Source organism: Cydia pomonella, chromosome 7 (genome assembly GCF_033807575.1).
Source record: "Cydia pomonella isolate Wapato2018A chromosome 7, ilCydPomo1, whole genome shotgun sequence".
Taxonomy (NCBI): Eukaryota; Metazoa; Arthropoda; class Insecta; order Lepidoptera; family Tortricidae; genus Cydia; species Cydia pomonella.
The window spans coordinates 9,041,576-9,068,767 of NC_084709.1; the positions used below are offsets into that span (position 1 = coordinate 9,041,576).

The 27,192-nt window shown below is 35.3% G+C and overlaps 1 protein-coding gene and 1 long non-coding RNA gene across 3 annotated transcripts in view; one reads left to right on the forward strand and one right to left on the reverse strand.

The window, feature by feature from the left end:
• Positions 1–542: 542 nt before the first annotated feature.
• The window catches only part of LOC133519764 (uncharacterized), a 133,254-nt gene continuing 106,604 nt past the window's right edge, over positions 543–27,192 (reverse strand). For both annotated transcript variants that reach the window (XR_009799670.1, XM_061853855.1), the window contains one exon: positions 543–3,259. Coding sequence is in view for 1 of the 2 variants with exons in the window: in XM_061853855.1 (XP_061709839.1) it covers positions 2,970–3,259 (290 nt within the window). In the remaining variant the exon portion in view is untranslated. The remainder of the gene's footprint in view (positions 3,260–27,192) is intronic.
• LOC133519765 (uncharacterized) overlaps positions 17,758–27,192 on the forward strand; it is a 171,377-nt gene continuing 161,942 nt past the window's right edge. The window contains exon 1 of the long non-coding RNA XR_009799671.1: positions 17,758–17,929. This is a non-coding gene — a long non-coding RNA (uncharacterized LOC133519765). The remainder of the gene's footprint in view (positions 17,930–27,192) is intronic.

The window sequence follows — 27,192 nt, forward strand, 5'->3', positions numbered from 1 at the left end:
CGTTGGCTATTGGACACTGCGGTTTGGGATTGAAAGACCCCATTCAAAGTATGCTTAGTTACGAGTTACACTAATTGCCACAGCGAAGGTGTTCATTAAAAGCCCCGTCGTCGTAACAGTACTAAGGCTAATGAATCTTCAAAATTTTATATTTTAATTAGGTACCATTTATCTGGTGTAACCTTTAAACTCTTTTTGCGACCTAGGTACTTACTCTTAATTCATACAAAATCCCTTCTTAATGAACGTCGTCGAATTGCTTACTTTAATTTTTTCAATTTAGACATTTGTCTTGTATTGAGACTGATGAGATGATCAGAATATTTGATCTTAAATATATCTAATACTAAAATCTATTTCTTGAGATAATAAATCATTAAATACGAGGAAGTATTCTTTATTTGACCTAACCATTATTATTTCTAATAATTTTGGACACGAATCTATTGTGATTATACTGAGATTTGATTTTATCAAGATAAAAGTTAGTCAGATCAGTAAACGAAATTAATTAAAAGTTATAGTATATAGTACTAGTCTTATTGGCAAATGATATTTTAAGAGAATAACTCAAGATATAAAATAAAACAACTAACATTAAAAATTCTATATAAACGGGGTGAAACCAGATAGCAAGTAAAATCCGATAGCACTCTATTATTTACATTCTAACTATCGCTGACTCGCTCTGCCTCTGCCCAATTAGATAAGCGTGCAAAGGGCGGACCGATTTGTTCTACATTTACTTAACGGGTGCGTCACAGAAGTAAAAAAGGTGTTTTATCTAATTTTCTTACTAGGTACTTTCATCACGTTTCAAATTAGTACCAGTCGAAGATATGCCTGCTATAATAATAACTTACGTCAAAACAGTGCCTGTTTAAGTAATGATTTCCATTTTTGCTCCTCAACTTGATCGTTATGTTTTTACTTACGTAAAACTTATAATTTTTAAAACCTTGGCCTTGGGATAGAAACACACGGAGTGATATCTGATACACGTTGCAGTATATATATATTTTAAATTTTTGCAATGTAAATTCGTGAACGTTACATCAAGAAAACTCAGAACTTTGGTATCCGGTCCGGTTTCACCCGCATATAACGGATGGAATCGGATTTGTAAAATTATAGTAAGTGTTCATTTAGCTCTTAAGTAACTATTTGATCTCATGCCAAAATGATATTGGTAAATCAGCTTTAGGTAATTCGTGTATTAGGTGTATCAACTATACTATTTTCCTAAATTGACCATAGGTATTCTGAGCGTAAGTAAAACAGTTTTAGGCGAAACGTGCATTAGTAGTAATAATAATATAGGCGTAGGGATGTGACGACCCCATCGCCCGCTGGTTTTACCAGTGCAATCAGTCAACGCAGGGCAGCTTGTGGCGAGCTGTTGAGGAGTAACGACCTCACGTACCCGAGTGCTCCTGGGGAGTTCTGTTACCCGCAAGGAGGGTGGTTGGGACAGGATTCTCTGCCTCTGGCTTGCCTTAGCCGGCCGCCCAGAGTGGAGTCGTTAGAGCTATAAGCTCCAGGGGTGGAAGTGAAAAATTGCATAAGACGCGAGTTGGCACAGTGGCTGCTCGCAGCCACTGGGTAGAAAGCGGCGCACACCTCTCGACACCCCTGAGCCGCTCACACCGGTGTTGCCCTTGAGCCATCCTAGATGTCACTTTTTGTGGGGGCCCATCTTGTGGGGGCGAGTCACCGTCTGCCGGAAATAAAATTGAATACCGTTTTATTAGGCAGGCGTCCGGTTTTTTATCCCATAGCCCAGTATTTAGTCCATCGCTTTCACCCAATAGCCCAGTTCATTTTAGATTCCATCAACCCTCAAATAGTCCTTACACCCTGGCGGGTGCTGCCTCTGCGTGCGTCCCAGACACGGGCAAGGGCAACATCCGCTAGGTGTATCCCTTACATTTCATTAAAGTGTCAAAAGGGCCTCTACGTGTTGGCTTCGGCTCCGCGATGGGAAATACATGCAAATAATAATATTAATAAAGACGTTTATTCAAAAAGTTTAAACATAGGTAGGATAGTAGTAGGTGTTGTGTTCCTGCCAGTGAGTAAGGTTGCCAGAGCTCAACGAGGGGGGGGGGGGGGGGTTAGGGTCGGCAACGCGCATGTTATAAACTTGATTTATTACGTGTTATAAACTTAGGTTCATTAAATTACGTATTTTATAAATTAGGTGAATCGAGCATACGTGGGTGATTCAACATTAGGTAAATTGATTTTAGGTATTCTGATATTTCTGATATGTAACCCTAACGTTTACTGTCAGCGTCATTGTTGAATAATTATTAAAGATATGCTCTAAACCAAATTGATATTTCAATAACTATGGTCTTTGTCACGAAATATTTCTTTTACTAATTTCGTGGACCCATTATCTAAATCCAATAATCGAAAAGAGGACAAAAATGTTTCCTATAGGTAAAAAGAGTCATGTCGAAAAACAGAACTACTTTCTAGACTGCCTGAACGTAACGCGTACGTCCCGTCCCAGTCAAGCAATAAAAAAAGGTCCTGATTTCTAATAGCGGCGCAGATAACAAACAGCCGCTTAGAAACAGGTGGCAACAGCGACGATGCGAGTTCAATCCCCAGGCGTGTATGCAAATAATACTTTATTTTTTGCACTTAAATTTTATATTTTCATTTACTAAGCGACTGTAAAGCTCGAGCTAAGCGTATCAGTTTCAGGTTGTACAAAAATGTTTTCTTATGTTTGGTTTTTCTCCCTGCCTGTAAGTAGCATTTCTGAACTGATTTGTGGACTTTCGTAAGCAGATTCGATTTTTTTTTTGTATTTTTTAATCAATAATATAAAACGTTTATCAACAATAATATACTTCATTCCAACCGAGTGTACCACAACATTCACGCATTTTTATTTTATTAGAATAAGAATTAGGAGCGAAAAACTATTTCCATTTCCATACAAATTTTCAATGGTATTAATATCCGGAGAGAAAACTGACGAGTACGTTGATATAAAAAGGCGATTTCGCGCGGCCGTCCACTTTCGTCTTACTTAAGTAAAAAAAGTATAATGTACTAAATATCTCGTACCTGCGATAAGATTGGGGCGCAACGGGCCAGCTTCGCCGAGACCGCAGCACCAGCGCCACGCGCGGCGTCGAACCATGTGGATTACTCATTTGTGGAGCAGAAGTCCGCTTGCGACTCCAACCGCGGCGTCCACCGCCGCCCTGGCCCCACAGGTGCGCTGTGGCTGTACTGTGTTCTGCCAAACAAATAACAAACACAAATTGTAAGCTCGAAAACTCAAAATAAACAGAAGTAATCATATACTTTTATAATACTTGTGCTTTAAAAGCGCTTAATTAATAAGGATTCACATTTATATTCAGAAAGAACCACTTTTCAGCAAACGTGCGTGAAAGTACTCGTAATTGGGTCCCTCACCGCCAGGCATTCACAGTCACCGGGGGCGGAAGGCGAAAATAGAAATAGAAATAGAAATATATTTATTTGCGTGAAAAGTGGTACAACAAATTAGATGATAACATTTACTATAGCACCACGTGATTTTTTTTTAAATTCTCGCATAAGGAATGCAGGTCGTACTAATTTATAACCATACCCCGGGGTTATCGGTGCGGGAATGTTTTCTTGTATTTATAACTTTGTCTATTGTAAAATAATTACCAAACTATGAATAAAAAATATACTATTGGTTTTTATAGTTTTAACCTGTTTTTTGGCTAGTGTAAAACATTCCCGCACCGAAAACCCCGGGGTATGTTTATAACACACTGGGATTTTGGTACAAAATTCTCAACTAAAAATTATTGTTCATGGAAATCACTCGCATTCGTTGCCAATATCACCTTTGTATCACACAAACGCTCAATACTTCTATTGAGCGTTTGTGTGATACAAAGGAACATTATAATGTTATTCTTCACAGCAGTAACCGGTAGGCCACCAGTATGTTTTGGCCACGCAACGTCATGCGAACATTGCGAACCCGCGATGACAAGGATTGTTCCTTGGGTTTTAGGTACCAAGAGTTGTGTACGTCAACTCTGGCATGTCAGTCACCTGTGACTGGCGTTGTATAAATGCTATAAATCAACCTTCATCCACAATTTTTTTTAATTATTTTGCTATAATTTAACTTACCCTTATAATTTTACAATTAATTTTGCCAAACTTTAACGTTTGATGGCAAAATGCGAACATTTTTTAAACAAGAAAAAAAAATCTTAATCTATTTAACCTGGCATCACATGTCGCTTATGCTACCTGTATGCTAAGGTCCTTACTGCTCGAAAACAGCATATGTCTATGGTATTATCGGCTATTGAGCTTGCGTTTTAAGTTTCAACCTGTCGACAGCTTGTTCTTGAGGAGGGAGGACCTCAGCCTTGACTTCAACATTGGTTTAGAGAGGTTTTAATACACTAATTTTATTACAGGTTCTCGGCACTATATATCACACACGATCACACACACACGATCTAGCACACGATCTAGATTCTGTTATATCTCATTTATTAGATTATAAGTCGAGTAACTGTGTTTACTGCTACATTTATAGCACACGATGCGGCCATGTTAATGGATTTAGGGTTCCTTAAGTCGAAAAACCAAAATTATTGCTAAGTATATCATCTGATTCAATGTGTTCTACGAAAATTACCGCTTCTTTTAAGTCTCTTCCACTTAATTCTATCCATATTATTAGCAAACTTACCGCGTATAAATTGTAACTGAACAACAAAATAGCTGATGTGTTTTTAATGTAGTTCAAAACTCTTCAAAAGTACAATACGCTGAGTAAATTTTGTATAAAACCCATAAATACACTTCAGCTCCTATAAGAGCGGTTAGAACCCCATTATACGAATTACGATATAAGCATGCAGTAACAGCAGCATTGTTGCCAAATAGTTATTAGATTGCTTTTACTCGGCTTTTATAGCAACACAAGAGACAGTTGGGTAAAAGTTGTATTAAAGCGCCTTATTCAGTCAATTAGCTATTCTATCGCTGTTATATGATTTCTATACAAAAATAGTGCTGAATATAAGTGATTTAGTCGCGCTAACTCAGCATTTGTTAAAAGGTGGAATAAAAGTGAACTAGTAATGCTCACTTTAATAAATTAGTCTATCTATCTATACTATTATAGGCATATCCATGCCGACCTACAAAATAAACTAGCCAGTAAAAAAATCATACCACCCGCCTATTTTCATGCAAACAACCTTACCTTAACAAGGACATAAATAAATAATTGCGTGAAGGGCTTAGAGGGTTGTTTTTTTATTTGCTTCCTAAAACAAAACAATGAGTTCAAAAATTTATTTTTAAATCTAACTAGCGTTTATAATTTGTTATTTTTTGTTATTAATATTAATCACAATTATTTTCTGAGTCGAAGTCTGACGAACTTTTCCCAGAATATGACTTATCCCATTGTTTGTCATCGACTGGCAAAGGAGTTATGTGTCTTTCGAACCATTTGGTTTTGTACATTTCATCTGCCAATGTCCAAAAACAATGTGTTGCATCAAATTTAATGCTAACAGTGGATTCTGAGAGTGGGTATATTGTATTTTTTTTTCTAAAATTGTCCACGATGTGACGGGTCCATATTGGATTGCATACAAGTTTAAGGCATATCTTTTTTTATCTATCGATACTTATAAAGTTTTTACGTATAACGTTTTGTAGCATAATAATTTTTTCCCTAGTCTCCGTCAAAACACTTAATTCGACGGAGCCTATTTCTGCGTAGTTTGCCCTTCGGGCATCTAAATAAACCTAACGATCCTAACCTACGTACTATTTGAATAAATCTATATTTATGATTAGTTCCTTTTATAAAATCATTTCTCCTACTGGAGGGAGCTCCTCTCCTTCGGTCTCCTCTCCCCTTTTATACGATCTTTGTGTGGTTATGATTATGATTAAAGTATTAAGTATTACTTAAATTTTTATGCGAATTAAATTAATGAATATAAAAATTATGACAAAACTCGTTTATGACAAAAACCCAGTTATGCTCAGGAATAATTCTGACTAAAGATCTTTATGAATTAATTTTTTTTGCATATAGTGTTATGACAATTAAAAATATTACAAAATTTGTTATGAGACCAGAGGGGAGGGAGTCCCCGTTGTGACACTCTCGAATACTTTTTTGAACAATTCTACTCTCGCTTCGTTCACGAGGTTTCATCTATATGGTTTGAGTTGTTCAAATTGAAAACTGCTTGGATTTGACCGACCACTTTTTTTTACTGTCCTCAATGGCAGCTAGCCCACCCTACACCCTACCATACAAGTTTAATTCTATTTTATGATGAATTATTGTACCACTTTTTTGCCATTTGCACAAAATTTGCCAAGTTAATCCGCGGTGAACCAAGAGCAGTTGAAAAAAATCTACCTCCACAGAGTAGGTATTTTCTATTTTTTTATCAGGTGAGTTTCATGCAGCGGGCCACCGGCTGTATACAACGTATTATCAAATACTTGATACCTTTATGTAGAGAATCGATCAACTCTTTATTAAAAATAATGCGTTATTTTGATTTATTCAAAACCAGGAAAGCGTATTTGTAGTTGGCCCGCGCGCGCGGTACTGTTTTTATTATGACTCAAGGATTTTTTTTGCGAGTACGATTATATACGAGTAATAAAAGAATACTTATCTCGATCAAACGTTTCGTAATTTGTACTTGTAGCGAAAAAGCGAAAACAACGAATCACATTGTGATTTTCAGCCACAGAACGACGATAGTATCGCTTGTTTATAGCATATTGATCCTTCTGGCAACCTTATCATTGGCTTTTTACATGCAAATTAGCTAACGTTAAGAATAAATTGACTCGGCATGAACCTAAGGCCTGGTGCGGTTTTTGAAAACTCGTGACATTGCCCCCTTGTAACGTGGCTGTAAAATCACTTAATCGGTAATATGACTACTATGGTTTTCGGACGTTCGAAACGTTCGAAAACCAAGTCGTTATATTTCTAAAACAAAACTTAAAAATTCGGGTCTTTTTTCTCAAAAGTGGTCGTTATGTCACCGCTACTTTTATATAAGTCGAATACCACTCCTATGTTGTTAATTTTCCCTCTGTGGCGGCGGCGCACCGCAATGTCGTTTGTTGGTTTAATTTATGAAGAATAAAGTGGAGTCTGGGTCTCGTAAAGAAAATAATGTCCGAGTTTAAGATTTAATTGTTTCATATTGGATTCTTAGCTCGTTAAATATAAAATGGGGGATAGGTATAAGCTTTAAGCATTTTCCCTATGTAAATGAGAAATATTAAAACAATATATTTAAAGGAATTAGGTTACCCAATTCAGTACCACGTATAGTAGCGCTAATGGGCAGCCTATTCGGTGTTTAAAAACCTGAATAAGCGATACGAACTTGACACGACCTGTAGACGTGTGCCTATTGGTGCGAGCGAGCGAGTAAGCACTATGAATCCTAGCAAGTTAACAAAATTTATCTACGTAACGGAAAAATAATGCTACAGGTTATTACCATTTTCTGATTACCCGTTCGTTACTGTAAGCAGTAAATAAATCATTTGTATTTGTTTTTCAGTACAGGGTTATCAGATTAAGCGGGATTTATATATTTATTTATTTTTTCTCCAATATGCTCGGAAATGTTCACCTCACTGTAGCAAAAATTGTATGGGAAGTTCTTTGTTAATATAGTCAAACACCAATTAAAATAATCGGACAGACAGACGGACATGACGAATCTATAAGGGTTCCGTTTTTTGCCATTTGGCTACGGAACCCTAAAAACATCAAAACATTATTGTCGTGTTTTGGCGGATGGGAAGTTATTACTTTTTAAAAACATGAATCCACTAAGGAAAACGCAAACAGCCAATTAATATAGTCGCAGGCTGCGTCTACACGACCCGGTCAGTATCATTTCAAGCTATAGGATTGGGTCGTGTAAGACCGTTGTGTATGATCGTGCGAATACTGCTTAATAAAATCAAAGACTATATATATAACTTTGATATTTTTTTAATGATCTCATGTGTGCAACAGCTTATATTGCACTATTATATTGAATGAGCGAATATTGAATGGGTACTGAATGGCAAAATAGTTGTACTTTTAACTTTTAAAAAATAATTAAAGAGGGAAATTGATTTTGACGTTTTTCATGTGAAGGTTTGATTTGTGTGCTGGTTGATGCTTACATTATGATTATTTTACCTGATTTCCTGGCATGTTTGGAGAAAAGCACTATATATGCCTCGGCAGGAACAGCAATTCGTGGATTCGTCTCCTTTATCGGACTCAAATCGAAACTCATCCACGAATCGCTGTTTCCCGGCCTCTGCTATAATGTACTATTATTACAAGGAGATAAAAAAGAAGCATACAAGTGAAGAACAATAAAGGCAGAATATACGGAACTAGTACAATATGGATTATGATGAAAAAAATCTCACTGAGAACATAAGTGGTATTAGAATATAAACCAGATAAACGAAAATATATCAGGGTTCCTTTGGCATTTGTGTAAGTTCGTTCCAATTATTTCGATTTAATTTCACTTAACTGTGCCTTTCATAAAAAGTGCTCTGCTCTTTTCCATTGAAACTACTAGGTATCTAAAGGTTTCATTTCAATCTATCTGATCTGGGATCTGTTTATATGAACTGTCGCACGCTTTGTATAGGTACTAACGGATCTGCCATTTTGCAAATACATTGGGCCCGAGCTCGAGAATCAATCAATTAATTCGTCTTTCGAATTATATTTTATTAAATGATAGACATTAGACAATTTCCAATCATTCATAATAAATAAAATACATTACTTAGTCAGGTCATAAGTTCTGTCAAAAAAGTTTTGATTGATAAAAAAGCTATAGGTACAGATCTCTATTCATATATAGGTTGAAAGCTTCTGTAATGCTGAATTACTTACAATTTAACGTAATTGGCTGTCTCAGTTTTGCATAATTCTATAATATATTCGGAAAAATGTTATGACATGTTCAAGGTGATTTTGATGCCTATTTAATTATTTTTCTTTTTTACATAGTTGAATCTTACATAAAATAATTTTAAAGAAAAAACCGGCCAAAAGCATGTCGGGCCATGCTCAGAGTAGGGTTCCGTAGTTACTCTTTCGTCACAATAAGCTAAACTGGAGCTTAAAGTATAGTAGATTGTTAACCAAGGGATGAACTGTAGATGTACGTCTTTTTACTATGAAGGGGAAACTTTTTACGATAACTCAAAAACAGCTAAACTGATCATGTTCGCTAAAGTTTTCATTTAATGTCTTTCTTAAGCTCCACTTCCACGATTTTATTCATATTTTTTGGACCTATGGTTCAAAAGTTAGAGGGGGGGACACTTTTTTTTTCTTTCGGAGCGATTATCTCCGAATACATTCATATTATCAAAAAAATTTTGTTGAAGAATCCTATTAGTTTTGAAAGACCTTTCCAACGATATCCCACACTGTAGGGTTGAAGAAAAAAAACACTTTACGTGTAGGGGAACCCTAAAAAAATTAAATTTTTAGATTTTATTGTTAGACTTTGTCGGCTTTATTGATTTATATATTCATGCCAAATTTCAGCTTTCTAGCACTGGACATGGCGAAACTATAAGGGTTCCTAGATGACTACGGAACCCTAAAAAAACCGACTTCAATGAGGGAGACCAGTGAAAGAATTTTTTTGGTAGATTTTGGATATCATACAATGAAATTTAAAAGACAGCGTCCTACACCTAATTATGTAGAAACGGAAATAAAATGTTTTTTTTTGTCACTGCAACTGCACCCACCTTGACACATTTCAGATTTGCCCTGTGGTTGACTGGTAACTGGTACCCGCAATAGGGTATTCGACTGTATTTAAAATAAATGATTTCACACCATGCATGAAATAAAGCACCAGATAGTTATAAGAAAAACATAGATAGACGTTATTTTTAAACACAAGTTCTATTTAATAAATACGATAGAAATATAAAAATATAATAATAATAATAATGAAATTGAGTAGTACCCTCAATTCCTCATGGAATTCATCATCCGAATTCAAGTTTGACAAAAATGTGCCTTGAAAACCTAACTGCTTGACAAAGATGGGAAGAAAACAAATTGCCAAACGTGAACTATGCGTCATTGAAGAGTTTCATTCTGTTCATAATCAGCAGTTCCACTTCATCAAATGTCACTTCTACAAATGTAAATGCTTGATTTGTTGATGAAAATACTAAGATCACTATATATATGCTTTTAACATTTGAGGAGTTTCCCTTTGATTCTTCATGAACCCCATCGTCAAACTCGAAAGTAACAAAAAAAATTCTCGAAAATTTTATTGGCTTGACAAACACAGCGAAGAGGACAAATCGCCAAACGCGAACTACTCGTCGTTGAAGAGTTCCATTGTGATGAGCATCAACATTCAACAGTTCCACTTCATCAAATGTCACTTTTTTAAATGTAAATGCTTGAATTGTTGAAGGAAATACAAAAATCATTATATTTATGCCTTTAACATTTGAGGACTGCCTCGATTCCTCATAAATTCTACCATCAAAAAATTGTCTTGAAAACATAATTTGCCTAACAAACGCAACGAAGACGACAAATCGCCAAGCGGGAACTATGCGTCGTTGAAAAGTTCCATTCTGATCAGCATCAGCAGTTACACTTCATCCAATGTCACTTTTTAAATGTAAATGCTTGATTTGTTGATTAAAATACAAATTCACTATATGTGTGCCTTTGACATTTGAAGAGTTCCCTCGATCTCTCATGGATCCCATCTTCAGAACTTGGTTTTGACAAAAACGGGACCAATCTGTATAAATATAAATTCAATCAAAATAATAATTTTCAAAATCAATTCAGTAATGACGGAGTTATGAAATAACAAACATTAAAAAAACATACAACAGAATTGAGTAACTCCTCTCCTCCTTTTGAAATCTTGAAGTCGGTTAACAACAGCCGGATCTTTCTTAAAATATATAATTCATGTATGTTGGTGCCTATTGCTAAAATTGCAACTGTACGTCGTGGTTTACCAAACCTACTTGTTGGATGGCAATTTACTCCACCGACAAGAGCCTAGCCGAGCTTAAGAGAGAGGATGGCAGTCAAAAATTTGCTTGTCACTGAAAAGTAAGTACCTTAAGGTTGAAGGATATTAGCTGAAGTAAAGACTTGTCGAAAAACTAAATGCTAGTGATAAAATAACGTTCTAATAAAGTAGTTACAATTATACCTATTTTATTAATGTGACACTGATTTTACTCCCTTTTGTGAAGTATAATTTTTCACAATCCAACCGCGTATTCGCGTCTAACGAAAATCCCAAAGTAAATAAGTAGTAAATAAAGATGCAACCTAAATTGAAAACTAATTATATTGCGGTTTGATCAGTATTAAACAAGCTTTCAAATCATGGCAAGCTTTTTTTTATTAAATTCTTTATATTACATTTTATCAGTCAAAACCTTTGTGACAGAACTTATGACCTAACTAAGTACACCACACCAGACACTGCGTGCGTATGTCTGCAACTCTGCAAGTCTGCACGCACCCATACATAATAATGTATTTGTTGTCTATTCAGTAATTTGTTTTAGTTGCTACCTATATTTTTAGATCACTTGTAAGAACTCTTGAAAATTAAATTATTCAGTATACATTTATTAAATACATACATACTTCACTCGGCGTAACATCATATCAATAACGATAAATATATGAAGCATTTAAAGCTCAAAGAGCCCTCATTTAATTAAGCCTTTGACTCGTTAAGATTGGCAGACTAAGTAAGTCTTTTAACGTTCGTAATCAAACCATAGGCGGTGAAAATGAGTGGAATATTAATATTTCAATTAACTAACAACAACGGTATGGAACGTGTTTTCAGTCTGCTAATAGTAACCCCCAACCTCAGACCCCCGTCTACCTTCACCACCACCGTCTACCTCACATACCTCTCACAGCTAGCTTTCACCTCTTAATTCCAATACTACATACATCAAAAATCATAATACACCCAATTATAAGAGGTAAGTTCTACATATTGCCAGTGGTCTTCATAATCAGTAAGTAGCCTACCACGAGTTTGACACTGACATGACATATTCGCTAGCGTGACTTACTTCCTATTCATCTCGCTCGTACTGGCATCCTATTAGTGCGGGGGAGATGTATATAGAAAGTAAGTTACGAACCCGTCAGCTAATATGTAGAGTCAAACTCGTGGTAAGGCTACAGTTGTACTACATCAAATTGGTAGGTTTCGAGAGGAAATGCTTGAGTTGCTTTAGAATACGATCAAATCACCATACATGTGCCTTTAAAAATTGAGGAGTTCCCTCAATTCCTCATGGATTCCATCATCAGATCAGAACTAAAAATATTATGGGACCACCTTGGTGGTAACTCCTTTCAAACAAAAAAAGAATTAGTCAAATCGCATCACGGGTGTCGGAGTAATCGGTGAACATACTACATTAAAAAAATCATCATCATAAGATACACTTCATCAAATTGATGGTTTTTGAGAGAAAATGCTCGATTTGCTTAAGAAAACATCCAAATCACCATACACGTGCCTTTAAAAATTAGGAGTTCCCTCAATTCCTCATGATGGGATCCATTAAAATGGGATCAATTTGGAGATAACTCCTTTCAAACAGAATTCCTCAAATCGGACCACGGGTGTCGGAGTAATCGGTAAACGTACATAAAGAAAAAATAGCCACAACCGAATGCAGAACCTCCTCCTTCTATGAAATTGAAGTCGGTTAAAAACTGTATATATGAAAAAAATATTTATTGACTAATTTATGTAGATTGTGCTTTGAATAATCTATGCCCAAAAGAAAAAAAATTACATTATCTATTAAAAAATAAAAAGAGATAGCAAGAGAAATCTTTGCCAGCTTGTCCTAAGGCACGTTTTACTAGAGAAGCAAGCGTTATTACGCCTGGAAAAATTAAATAAATGCATAATTTTTTTTATTGTTTTTTCTCACTGCACCCACCTTGAAGCTTTTCTGTTTTGCTCTATGGTTGACTGGTAGAGAATGCCTAGTGGCATTAGGTCCGCCTGTTGTACTCTTTTTTTTATGTGCAGTAAATTTTATAATAAATAAATAAAATAATTTTACCCAGGTTCATATACCTAACATCTATTACTCCTTAAAATCTTTCGGATTCTTACCGGCAGTGGGTACAGAAAATATATAATGTAGGTACATATATGGGGTAAAAAAATCTTTACTACTAAACAGTACAGGCTCACAAAATACATCTACGTTCCAAATGCCGTTAAATATATCTAATAGTTTCACAGTAACATGGTTGTGAAACACGAACGGTCAGAGAGACACGACCAAACTATAAGGGTTCCGTTAATATAAGCAAACCCTAAAAAGGTGATCTGGCAAACGTTCGCTACGCACTATTCTAATCTCCTTGAGGCCAAATGAAACTCGTTTCTATTTATTTACATAAAAGTAAATCAATCAGGCGCGTAGAAATACGGAGAATATCGTTGTAGATTGATTCACGATTGGAAAAAATAGCGAAAGAGAACTAGCTGTTAATAATAGAGTTATAGCTTCCGCTCGCAACTGCGATGTGCAAACAAATCAAATGTTGAACAGGAAAACAGGTTTTATTGGATAAGAAATAGGAATTTAATTCTTAATTATGAGTAATAAGTACCTATAAATGTATGTTTAGATAAGAGATCAAGACAATAGGAATACATAAAACTATTCAGAAAACATTATATTATTTTAGTGGTGAGTAAAACCGTTGTGAAATAATAAGTTTATGGCAAAAATTTCATTTTTGGTGAAAGCTTTTATGTGACTGTTTTTCTTTCCACAGGCAAATAATACTCATTGAGATAATTCTAAAAACCCCAAACACAATTATTTTAGGTTGCGTTGTTTTATTACAGAGTTCCTATGGCCATTATCCATCATCATATCAGCTCGATGGTACCATAATATTGCATTGTCAGACTTGCATGCAAATTTTCAGCTTCATCAGAAACCGGGACTCATCATGTACGACATCTCATGTACGGCTGTGAGGCCTGGACACTAACTCAAAAAAACCGGCTAAGAGCATGTCGGGCCACGCTCAGTGTAGGGTTCCGTAGTTACTCTTCCGTCACAATAAGCTAAACTGGAGCTTAAAGTATAGTAAATTGTTAACCAAGGGATGAAACGGTACCTTTCACGCGAGTTAAACAAATAGGCAAATTTGCATAATCAGTACCTAATTAAAGTAAGTCTTTTTAATATGAAGGGAAAACTTTTTGCGATAACTCAAAAACAGCTAAACTGATCATGTCCGCTATAGTTTTCATTTAATGTCTTTCTTAAGCTCTACTTTCACGATTTTTTTCATATTTTTTGGACCTATAGTTCAAAAGTTAGGGGGGACACATTTTTTTTTTCGGAGCGATTATCTCCGAATATATTCACTTTATCTATTAGTTTTGAAAGACCTTTCCAACGATACCCCACACTCTAGGGTTGAAGCGAAAAAAAAATTTCACCCCCACTTTACGTCTAGGGGAGGTACCCTAAAAAAAATTAATTTTTTAGATTTTATTGTACGACTTTGTCGGCTTTATTTATTTATATATCCATGCCAAATTTCAGCTTTATAGCACTAACGACCGTGGAGCAAAGCCTCGGACAGACAGACAGACAGACAGACAGACCGACAGACAGACGGACGGACATGGCGAAACTATAAGGGTTCCTAGTTGACTACGGAACCCTAAAAAGGAAAGTCAGCTCCTGATAGCGCAAAGAAAAGTGCTTAGGAAGATCCTGGGACCTGTCCGAAGTGACGACGGATCCTGGAGGATCCGGAAAAATGCCGAGATCGAAGAGTTGGTGGCTGAGCCCAATATCATCGGCGTAACTAAATCCCACAGACTTCACTGGCTCGGTCACCTACTCAGAATGGGGGAGGATCGCGTAGTCAAGGAAGCGTACTTGGGGCGACCAACCGGCAGTCGACCGATCGGGCGCCCCAGGTACCGCTGGTGTGATGTCGTGGAGGTGGACCTGCGTCGGCTGAATGCCAATTCATGGCAGGAAACCGCGCTGGATCGGGACAGGTGGCGTTCTCTTGTTTCGGAGGCCAAGATTCTTTTTGGATCGCTGAGCCAAAGCAGTTAGTTAGTTAGTTAGTTTATCAGAAACCGGGAAGTGGCTCAAATTTAACTTGCAAGATTTGACCCGTACAAACATTCATAGTTAAATGAAAGATAGATAGATAGATAGATAAATAAAGCGTTTATTTGTTTGCTGCAAATACACACAATTTAAAAACACATAGACAAACAGAGAAATACACAATTAACAAATTACACAATTAATTAAAACAAAATACAGAATCTTATAAATATTGTAAACAAACAGGAATAGTGGAATAGTAGTCGTTACAATGTGTGCATGGCAGCAACAACAAAAGGGTGCCGACTCAGCTATACGCTTCACTCTTTCGAGCAATTCAAACGCTTGTAAAAACGATACGAATTACTAGTGTAATGTACGGATTTTGGGAAATATTGTAGATATTGTATGATTTTTTATTGCCCCATAAATTAAGAGGCTCATAGTTATAAAGAAGAAAAATATAACAGAAACATACTCTAGTATTATCTTCGTGTTTCAAGATCAAGTGCCAAAATGACACCACACACACATATCTACTAAAGTGTTATTTACTTTATTGTACAAAAGAAAAAATCTTACAGTTGGTACAAAAGGCGGACCTACTGCCGTAAGGCATTCTCTACCAGTCAACAGAGTCAAGGCTCAGCAGAGAGCTTGTGAACGGTGCTATAATTACAACAGGCAAAGAAAATCAAATAAGAAGTTTTTATGTAGTAATAAGTAGTATTTATGTAGTACAGTACCTGGGCCACCGAGCTTTGCTCGGTTATAACTATTTATAACATAAACTTAAAAAAATAAAATGTGAACTGACAATTATTTTGACGACCGGTTTGGCCTAGTGGGTAGTGACCCTGCCTACGAAGCTGATGGTCCCGGGTTCAAATCCTGGTAAGGGCATTTATTCGTGTGATGAGCATGGATATTTGTTCCTGAGTCATGGGTGTTTTCTATGTATTTAAGTATTTATAAATATTTATATATTATATATATCGTTGTCTAAGTACCCTCAATACAAGCCTTATTGAGCTTACTGTGGGACTTAGTCAATTTGTGTAATAATGTCCTATAATATTTATTTATTTATTTAATTATTATTATTTACAATCGGTTTCAGTGTAGATCAGGTGTTTGATTTCAGTGATACTAAAAACTGATATGATCACATGAAGGCTTTCCTTACTTTTTTATTTTTATTTATTCGAATATTAAAATATAATTAAAAAAATTGGGCCACCTAAGACTATCACAGCTAAACATACCATAGATATTTCTGATAGATTTTCAAGATGTCGCTTTTCTACATTGTCTCAGGTCTAGGTGTTTGTGGTACCGTCGTTGTTTCTGATTTCCATGACAAAAGTGCTTTAGCTACTTACTTGTGATGTTATCCACATTAATTTGTTTGTTTTTTCAATATTCGTAATCTCAACCTTACAGCACTTGTCACAGAGTAACGCCATCTATTGGCAATTTCTCTTATTATATAGCTCGTGAGCTATGGTTCAATTTAGTTCAATACGCATTGTGCGAGACATAGTAGTTAGTTTTTATGGCATTATCCGAGAGATTGCATCACAAAAACTACCCTAGAAACTGTATTTAAAATTTGTATCGGTAAATTTTTCTTTTTGCACAAAATAAGTCTCGATAAAATAAAAACTCGAAAGCATAAATCTTATTCACGTAATCAGTATAGGTAAACGTTAGACATATTTATGAGAAATATATACTACTCAAAAGAAAATAAGGGCCAACTGACGACTGCTACTTTATTTAAGTTTAATCAGCGTAACTTAAAAAGTAAGATTCAATTTAGGCATGTTACGAAATCTGGAATCTAAACTTTATTTTTTTGTTGAAATATACTGGCTGATTAAAAAAAATACAACGATTTAAATTTTTTTATCATCTTTTGTTATGTTTTACGGTGTTCAATAATTGCTCTTTTTCGTACGTTTTTGTCCAAAAAAATAAGGTTTTCTTAAGGAAATTCATTAAATATTCGTTTTAATGAATAATGGAGAGACATCGAAGACATATGGACATGAATACTGCAACCAGGGCTGCTACACTGGTTGCAGAAGGTAATTCACAGCGTTCGGTGGCTTTGGGGCTAGGATTTTCTCGTCAAGCAATCCAAAATGCTTGGAATCGCTTTCAGCGAACCGGTAGTGTTGCAAGGAGACCTGGGTCAGGTAGGATTCGTGCTACTACTGCTCAAGAGGACCGTTACATCCGATTAAGTGCCCGACGAGAACGCTCAGTTACGGCTCGTACACTACAAAATTGACTACGGTTGACGACAGGTACTCGTGTCAGTGACCAAACGATTCGTAACCGACTGCATGAAGATCACCAAACATCGTGAGAGTCAGAATGGCGGGTAGTACCTAAATAAAAATAAATGAAAAGCATACCATATTTTTGTACCTAATTTGTACTATTTAGTACCTCCGTTAAAAAAATGTACCTCACGGTACACAAAGTTATCATCAAAAAACAGTTTATTACGCTATGTTCCCGTGAGCCAAATTTTTGTACCTTTATTGTACCTTCATATTCAATTATAATATAAGCCATTTTATTTGCGGTTTCCAAGTTTTACTCATTTTATATTTTGCTTGCTATTACAATTTCGCAGGCGTAATCATTTTTCAAGTTATCGATCTCATTTTTAAGAAAAAACGCTAAGGTACAATTATTTTTTTTACGCCAGGAATTAGTACCTTTAATGTTTAATCTGTTAAGTTTAAATAACTGAGAAAATCATGTTTTAAAAATGATTTTTCTTAGGAAGATTTCTTTGAACTGGCGCCTAGCCTTTTTTAAGACATGATTTTCTGCCAAACATCCAGACGACGAGTGGTTCTAATTCCGCTGTCCAGGGTTCAACGTACAAATAGTAGAAATTTCTGTCGCTGATATTTGAACTGGAACCTTAACCAGTGGGGCATGGTTCTTTTTACAGACGAGTGCAAAGTGAAGTTTTTTAATGACGATGGGCGTGTTAGAGTTTGGAGACGACGTGGCGAACGCTTTTCTGAAGCTTGCATCCATGAAGTTGACCGTTTCGGAGGGCCCAATGTTATGGTTTGGGCCGGCATAAGCCTACACGGGAAAACGGAGCTGGTCATTTTAAATGAAGGTACCGTAACTGCACAGCGGTACATCGCAAGCGTTATTAGACCCCAAGTGATCCTATTTTCACAGCGAGTGGACCCTGGCTTCATCCAAATGTAGGACAATGGCCGTGCTCATACAGCTCGAGCGACTAAAGCTGTACTTGATGAAGCTCACATTGATGTCTTACCATGGCCTGCCAACAGCCCTGATTTAAATCCGATAGAACACTTGTGGGACCAGTTAAAACGACGTGTTAGGGAGAGTCAGCAAGAGGTTAACAACCAGCAGCAACTCATAAACGTTTTTAAAAGGGCTTGGGATGCTATTCCAGAGGAGAATGTGAATCAAGGGTGCAAGAATGTAATGTTAAAAGAGGACGACATACCCGTTACTAACAAAATGTTACTTAGTGATTTAAAGTCATTTTGTTTAATTTTCAATGATTTCTAAGTTTTTAGTTTTTTTTTATTAGAGAAGTAAATTTTCATTAAAACTTTAATTTCTTTTTTTTTATTCGTTAATGGTTACAGAAATACACTTAAATTGTAAAAAAAAGAATGCCATTTTTTATTGTAAAAAATGTATCACATAAAATAAGTATGTTTTAAGTTATAGCCAAAAAACTCAGTGGCCCTTATTTTCTTTTGAGGAGTATATATTTATATCTCAAACATAAACTCCTTTTTTTTAAACTTGTCTAAAACAATAAAAATTAAAAAATTATATATAAACTTGAACATATAAAAAAAACAAAAGTTAATAAAAAAAAAAACAAAAAAAATAGTTATTAATATAGGTTTAGTTTATTAGGTAATAAGTTACTAATATAATATAATATGGAAATAATTCTGAAATAAATGTTATTTAATTTAATTTTAATTTAGTCACCGGGCGAGATTCGAACCCGTAACACTCGTTTAGCAGTCCGCGTCTTAACCCGCTGGACCAGACGGACAGTGGCCGGCAACACGAAATTAGCGACCATATTCTGCGTCGTAAGAAAAACGCATGAAAACTCGAAAACACGCGTTTTCCCAAAGATAAGACTAATCTAGATAGATTGTATACCCCCAAAAACCCCCATATACCAAATTTCAGCGAAATCGTTAGAGCCGTTTCCGAGATCACAGAAATAAATATATATATACAAGAATTGCTCGTTTAAAGGTATAAGATAATTATATGTCGCTCATAATCTAGATACTTTATTAGGATTCCGATCCAAACAGGTACAAAAGGAATCCTTAGGTTGCGACTCTGTCCATCCGTCTGTCTGTCTGTCACATCGCTAAATATCTCGAAAATCAGTTAAGCTATCGATTTGAAATTTAGAATAGTTATGAAACTTATGAACAATGCTAACCGAGACACATTAAAAGTATTTTTTTTTTGTTTTTCATTAACTATGGAATATGTCTAATATGAAGAGGAGGCAAAATTTTAAAGTCTAGTGACTAGGTCAAGTGGGGTATCATTTGTAAGAGCTCAAGTTTTAAATACCAAAACATTTATATCTTTTTTGTTCCATAGTGAAAAAAAAATTGATGGATGAAGGAAAACGTGGAAAAAAATACCATTCCACTCCCGTTGTCTCCGAAGTTTACCGAAGAAAAATACGAAATTTTTACATAATATTAACATAACAATTTATAGTAGAAAAATAAAATCAGACCTCTATCTTGATATTTTTTTAATAATTAACAAAAAACCTTTCCGAATTTAGTTGTCAATTTAACCAACTTTACGTGTGTTTATTACACTTGAAATTTCTATGAGGTTACATTAAAGACACCTATTATTTTCAAATAACAGAAGAAAGAGAATTAAAATTAGAGAGAATTATATAATAGATGGCGCTGTACACTATGATACTTAGTGTAGGTACTTCTAATCAAAACTCTTTCGCCTTTATAGCTACACGAGACATATCAAAGTTTGTACGGAACCATCGGTGCGCGAGTAAAACGAACTCGCACTTGACCGATTATTTCTCACTGCACAAACCTTGAAACAAGCATGTCTGTGTCGCTCTACGGTTGATTGGTAGGAAACGCCTAGGAGCATTAAACCCGCCCTTATTTTTTTTATATGCGTTAGAGTTTAAAATAATAATAATACCGACATACATACTATATCTATACTGCAAAAATCATAACAGAGTCCTTTTAGATTTGTCTCCCTTGCTCACAATAACTACTGAAGAAAGTGATACCAAAGTGTGTCCATAAAACATGGGAAATTTCGGTATTTTCGACGACATGACGTACAGTTACACGACAACAGAAACTCCTCGAACAGACGCCGCGCAAGTTGTACACAGTTTTCCGATAATGCCAGATGAGACTTGAAGTTCAAGAGCCATTGAATACTGACGATCTTTGGCCTAGCCGATGTTATAAGAGAAAAGTACAGCTATTCGATCAAAACTTTTTACCCTTTTTCATGCCTTGCAAAATAGTAATAGTTCGGTACGACTCATGTGTAGTTACTTAGAGCCTCACTACCGAACTATATTATCAGATGAAATTACGAGTAACAGCTGGTTGAACGAACGATTATAAAAAGGCTTTCGATACCATAGACCATGAAGTGCTACTCCAGGCCATGAGTGAGAGTGGCATCGCTGGCCCCGTCAACAACTGGTTCCGCAGCTAATACTTAGCGGGCAGGACCATACGCACGAGCATCGCCGGCATCACGGGCGCGGAGTGTGACGTCACGCTCGGAGTGCCGACGCCAACCGGCTCGGTGTATGGCCCTGTCGGCTATTTAATAACAAACAAAACCACACGCACCCGTTTAGGGAGCAAGGAACGACTGCTACCAACCAACACCCCACAGACTAAGCAAGTCTTCAAAGACCATGCAGGTCTTAGGTCCTAAAATTTATAATGCGCTGCAAAATGACATCAAAATATTAGAAAGTACCAATATGTTTATTAGCTAACTTAAAAAATGGCTTATGGAAAATACTTTTTATACTGTAGTGCAGTTATTTGACATTGACAAATGCAATAATGTTAAATTTTAATAGCATACTATAACTATGTACAGACATCGTATTTTTAATAATCTTGACATAATATTTCAATTGTAATTTGACATTAATGAACATAATGATTATTGTATAATTTTAATTATAGACATACATTTTTTATTATTCTCAATGATGTGACGATAATAATTTATTTTCTGATGTATGAGTATGAGTAATGCTTGTTAACAGTGTTGTAAACGTCGTGAATAAATGTAAAGTAATTATGTACGCGGACGATATGTGCGTCCTTGCTTCAGGTACAGATATATCGGTAGCCCATAATAACATTCACAGTGACACACAACAGACACAGTAAAATGGGCCCATGATAATGGAATAATTATCAATTTATCAAAGACGAAGTGTATGCATATATATTCCTCATACAATCGAAAAGCAAAAATTGTTAACTACAATGAGTATGAGATTGTAGGTCACGGGTACGAATGTCTGCACAACCGATTAAATAATATCTATAGTTGTCACTGTGAACCTTTAGAATATGTTAGAACCTACAAATAGTTAGGTATCCATGTGGATAAAAAATTTCACTGGAAAACACATGTTACTGCAATTTGTTCAAAACTCCGCTCTGTCTTGAGTAAGTTGTACCACTTAAATAGCTTAGTTAATAAAAAGACAATGTTCGTTGTTTATTACGCGTTCGTGGACTCAATCATTAGCTATGGTCTTAGTGTTTATGGTAGAACTTTTCATACTTATTTAGACGAAATTTAAAAAATACTGTTAAGATCTATGAAATACCTAGTAATAAGAAAATTAAAAATAAGCTTAAAGGAAATTACGACAAATTGTACAAAATATGTACTTAAATTACTTCCTATAAATCAAAAGGTGCAATATATGGTAGCTGTAATCATTTTGATGATAAATTTAAGGTGCTGAAATAAAGTAAATATAAAACAAAGAGCATAAGACTTAAAAAATTTGTACAAAGCCTGCTAAAAACTATTACTTATGGCAAAAGAACTAATATCTCTTTGATACCAAAATTGTATAATGAAAAAAGCGTGTTAAGGGAAGAAACTAAATGTAGTATAAATGAATTTAAAAAAAGGTTAAAAAAAAGTTATTGGAAAATTTACCCTACTAATATTTCTTTCAAATTAACCTGAATTGTTAAATTATCAGTGACTATTGGGTTTTTGTTTGTTTTTATATTTATAAACTATCGCCAAGCATGTTCGCTTTACACATAGTACCTAAGCTTAGTATTAAGTACATAGCATAGATATTAAAATGTATGAATGAGCGCTATCTCGGCAACAAACTGCGATCGCAGTTTGGCGAGGAATAAAGTGGTGTCACAATGTTACGTACCTTTATGATAAACAAATAAATAAATAATAAAATAAACATGTTTGTACGCATTATATTTAATATTCACTTCTAATCAGACCAGACACTGTAAAGAATGACAAGATAGTGATTGAAAAGAAATGAAGTAAAATAAGACATTATCAAAGTTGAAATGGCATGAAGCATTCTTACTTAGAGTATCTAGCCCGCATAAGGCCACTAAGAGAACGAAAAGGCTCGTTAAGAAATTAAACTTTTCGATCAACAGATATCGGATGTTTAAGTTCTTTCTTATGAATTCACTTGTAAAACTTGTGTAGAAGTACGAGTACACTAAACTTAAAACATACGATGTTTCATGGTAATGGTGACCATTATTGGTGCCATCAGGATTTCGGCGCGATGCAAGGATATATTAAACAATGTTATTATCCTTTTTAATATAAGTTAACTTTATAAGCGCTGGTGGCCTAGCGGTAAGAGCGTGCGACTTGCAATCCGGAGGTCGCGGGTTCGAACCCCGGCTCGTACCAATGAGTTTTTCGGAACTTATGTACGAAATATCATTTGATATTTAGCAGTCGCTTTTCGGTGAAGGAAAACATCGTGAGGAAACCGGACTAATCCCAACAAGGCCTAGTTTACCCTCTGGGTTGGAAGGTCAGATGGCAGTCGCTTTCGTAAAAACTAGTGCCTACGCCAAATCTTGGGATTAGTTGTCAAGCGGACCCCAGGCTCCCATGAGCCGAGGCAAAATGCCGGGACAACGCGAGGAAGAAGAAGAATTATCCTTTTTAATAACTTTTAAGTCATATCGGTTTCACGTTAATATTAATCAACCATTTGTAAAAAAAAACGATCACTAATTCCGTTATATATTTTCCCTCATGAGATCGAGTATTAAATGTATATCTGGGCTTTAATGGAGCTCTAGTTAGCAAACACATATACAATATGTTTACTTAACGAACACGTTAATCTCTAAAATAAAATCTGAGCTTGTGTGATTTGTAAATACATACCCTCCTGTTCGCTCCTTATCATATTCCACTCAAGATATAAATAAACATAAACATAGTACAAGAAAAGGGCTTCTTAGCCTAGTCGACAGTGACCCTACTTTCAAAGCCGGAACTCATAGGCTCAAATCCGAAAGACAAGGGCATTAACTTGTGTATTTATCGCGAATATTTGTTCTTGAGTTATGGATGTTTTCAATTTAACTAAGTATTTAACCGAAACTGAAGGTTCGGTTCGGCTGAAACCAAAACCGATACTTTAATATTCGTAGACATGTTAAAATCATTGAATAAAATGTCAGTGAGCCTTCCTTTCTAAACATGATATGAACAATGAAACAGGCCTCCCAGGTGCTATAAAATGTCTTTTATCGCCGCCCCCATGGAAAACTCACGTATTTGCTATTTTTGCTCAATTTACTTTTTAATGTAAATCTGCACCAAATAGGAGAATATTTTTTATAGATCTATCGTTTATGGTTCCAGAGTTACATTTGTACAAATCTGAATGTTTATATGTTTGCACCCATGTGTATGGGGTGTAAATTTACAAAAGTGTAGTTAAGGTATTTTTCCGTGGACTATTATATGGATCATGAAAGATTTTGTCCCATAGTAAACTTACAAATCGGGCAAATTCGCATATTCACTGTGTCAAATATTATATAATATATAAAGAACGTCTATGCCAAATTAACGAATCTTTGCTATGGTGGTGATTATTACCCAGCAACATGACTAGCCCACAATATTGTAGCGAATGTGGCATATTCGTCAATGAGCTATGGTGGCGATTATTGCCCAGCAGCGTGTAAAGCCTATAGCAAATCTGCGAATTTGAAATATTTGCTAATTTGCTATGGCGGCGATTTTTACCTAGTAACATAAGTAGCCTACAGCAAATTTGCGAAACTGGTATATTAGTCAGTTGTTATGGTGTAGATTATTAGATTATTACCCTACAACGTGTGAACCCTATAGCAAAAATACGAATTTTAAATATTCGCTAATTTGCTATGGTGACGATTGTTACCTTGTAACAGAGTAGCCTACAGAAAATTTGCGATTCTGGCATATTCGTCACATTGTTATGGTGGAGATTATTACATTTATTACCCAAGAACGTGTATAACCAACAGCAATTTTGCGAGTCTGGCTAATTCGTGAATTTGTTATGGTGGCAAGTGTGCTTGTGTTCGTAATATATATGTGTAATACGCGAATCAGACATTTTCGCAAGTTTATGGTAGTAATTTATAGTACTTAAAATATTATTTAAAAAAAATTCAAAGCCTGATGCAGAATTTGTATGTTTGGGACCGGACATGTTGCATTTGTAGCCACCTGACGAACCATGCGTTGCGGATTTCTATTTACAGTTTAGTAATGAAATTACATTTCACATTTTTGGGAATTTACCTGAATCGCATTTTAGTTACGGTTAATAATTAAAAACAATCTTTTTTTTTCTTTTTGCACAAAACAATTTTTCTGCTATTAAAACACATGTTAAAGAAGATTAAAAATATTGAGTAACAGTTTTGCAAGGAATATAATTTGGCTGAAAGGTTAAAATAATAATAGTTTGGAAAAGTAATTCAGCATTTTTGCAGCAAGTTTGCAGGAAGTTTGGACGACCTCTCCTAGATTCGTGTTTCTTAAAAATAGGTATTCATTTAATATGAAGAGAAATAGGAAGGTGTTCGTTAAAGATTTTGGAGTACAAAAAGTAGTTAAATATGATATAAATAACCTTATAAAGTTTTAAATACTTACATACTAAAAATATGTACGTAAGTGGCTTACAAATAATTAATCAACTATGCATGTACATTATAGTAATTATTTCGTAGTATTCTAGTATGTGTAATTTAACAAACTTTCGATAAACTGATAATGAGATTCTAAATTTATGCAGATTTATTTTTATGTTTTTGAATTTTAATCATACTCATCATATAGTATCTATCGGAATATAACTAGATAATACTTTTAACTGTTCATTCTGTTATTGAAATCTATAAAAAAGGTACGATCGTGTGTAGACGCGTGGTCTGAAAGTCGTATGCCTACCTACTAAATATAAGCTGTGTATTTATGTATGTATATGTATATGTGTAATGTATGTATGTATATGTTAAATATATGTGTATATGTTGTGTATATGTTCTGTCATTCCAGATCTAGAGCAGAGCCCAACTGGGGAAGTACCTCCACCTTACAGAAAACAGCAGCCAAATAACACTAGACCCTACTCATAGTGTTGTGTTTCTGCCAGTAAGGTTGCCAGAGCTCAACGAGGGGGGCGGGTTTAGGGTCGGCAACGCGCATGTAACTCCTCTGGAGTTGCAGGCGTACATAGGCTACGGAAACTGCTTACCATCAGGCGGGCCGTATGCTTGTTTGCCACCGACATAGTATAAAAAAAAATGTTTACAAAACTTCTAATACATTTAACGACACTATACTTCATATTTTAGCATTAGAAAAATGGTTAGCAATCTTGACGTATCTTTTTATTGATAATTATTGAAACACTTTTTGAAAATTAGTTTATATTACTCATGAAAGCAAAATATGTAAATAATAGTATATGATTTACAATTGTTACATGTTTGCTATGATATATTTTTCAAAGGTCTTTTTAGGGTTCCGTAGCCAAATGGCAAAAAACGGAACCCTTATAGATTCGTCATGTCCGTCTGTCTGTCCGATTATGTCACCGCCACTTTTTTCCGAAACTATAAGGGCTATACTGTTCAAACTTGGTAAGTAGATGTATTCTATGAACCGCATTAGGATTTTTTACACAAAAATAGAAAAAAAGCAATAAATTTTGGGGGTTCCCCATACTTCGAACTGAAACTCAAAAAATCTTTTTTCATCAAACCCATACGTGTGGGGTATCTATGGATAGGTCTTCAAAAATGATATTTAGGTTTCTAATATCATTTTTTTGTAAACTGAATAGCTTGCGCGAGAGACACTTCCAAAGTGAAAAATTTGTGTCCCCCCCCCCCTGTAACTTCTAAAATAACAGAATGAAAAATCTAAAAAAATATATATGATATACATTAACATGCAAACTTCCACCGAAAATTGGTTTGAACGAGATCTAGTAAGTAGTTTTTTTAATAAGTCATAAAATATATTTTTTTTCATCAAACCCATACGTGTATGTAGATACCCCTACGGATAGGTCTTCAAAAATGATATTGAGGTTTCTAATATCATTTTTTTCTTAACTGAATAGTTTGCGCGAGAGACACTTCCAAAGTGGTAAAATGTGTGTCCAAAGTGGTAAAATGTTGAACGAGATCTAGTAAGTAGATTTTTTTTTAATACGTCTTAAATGGTACGGAACCCTTCATGCGCGAGTCCGACTCGCACTTGGCCGCTTTTTATTTAATAATAAGATACGTCAAGATCGCTCATTTCCTTTCTAAATGCTAAAAA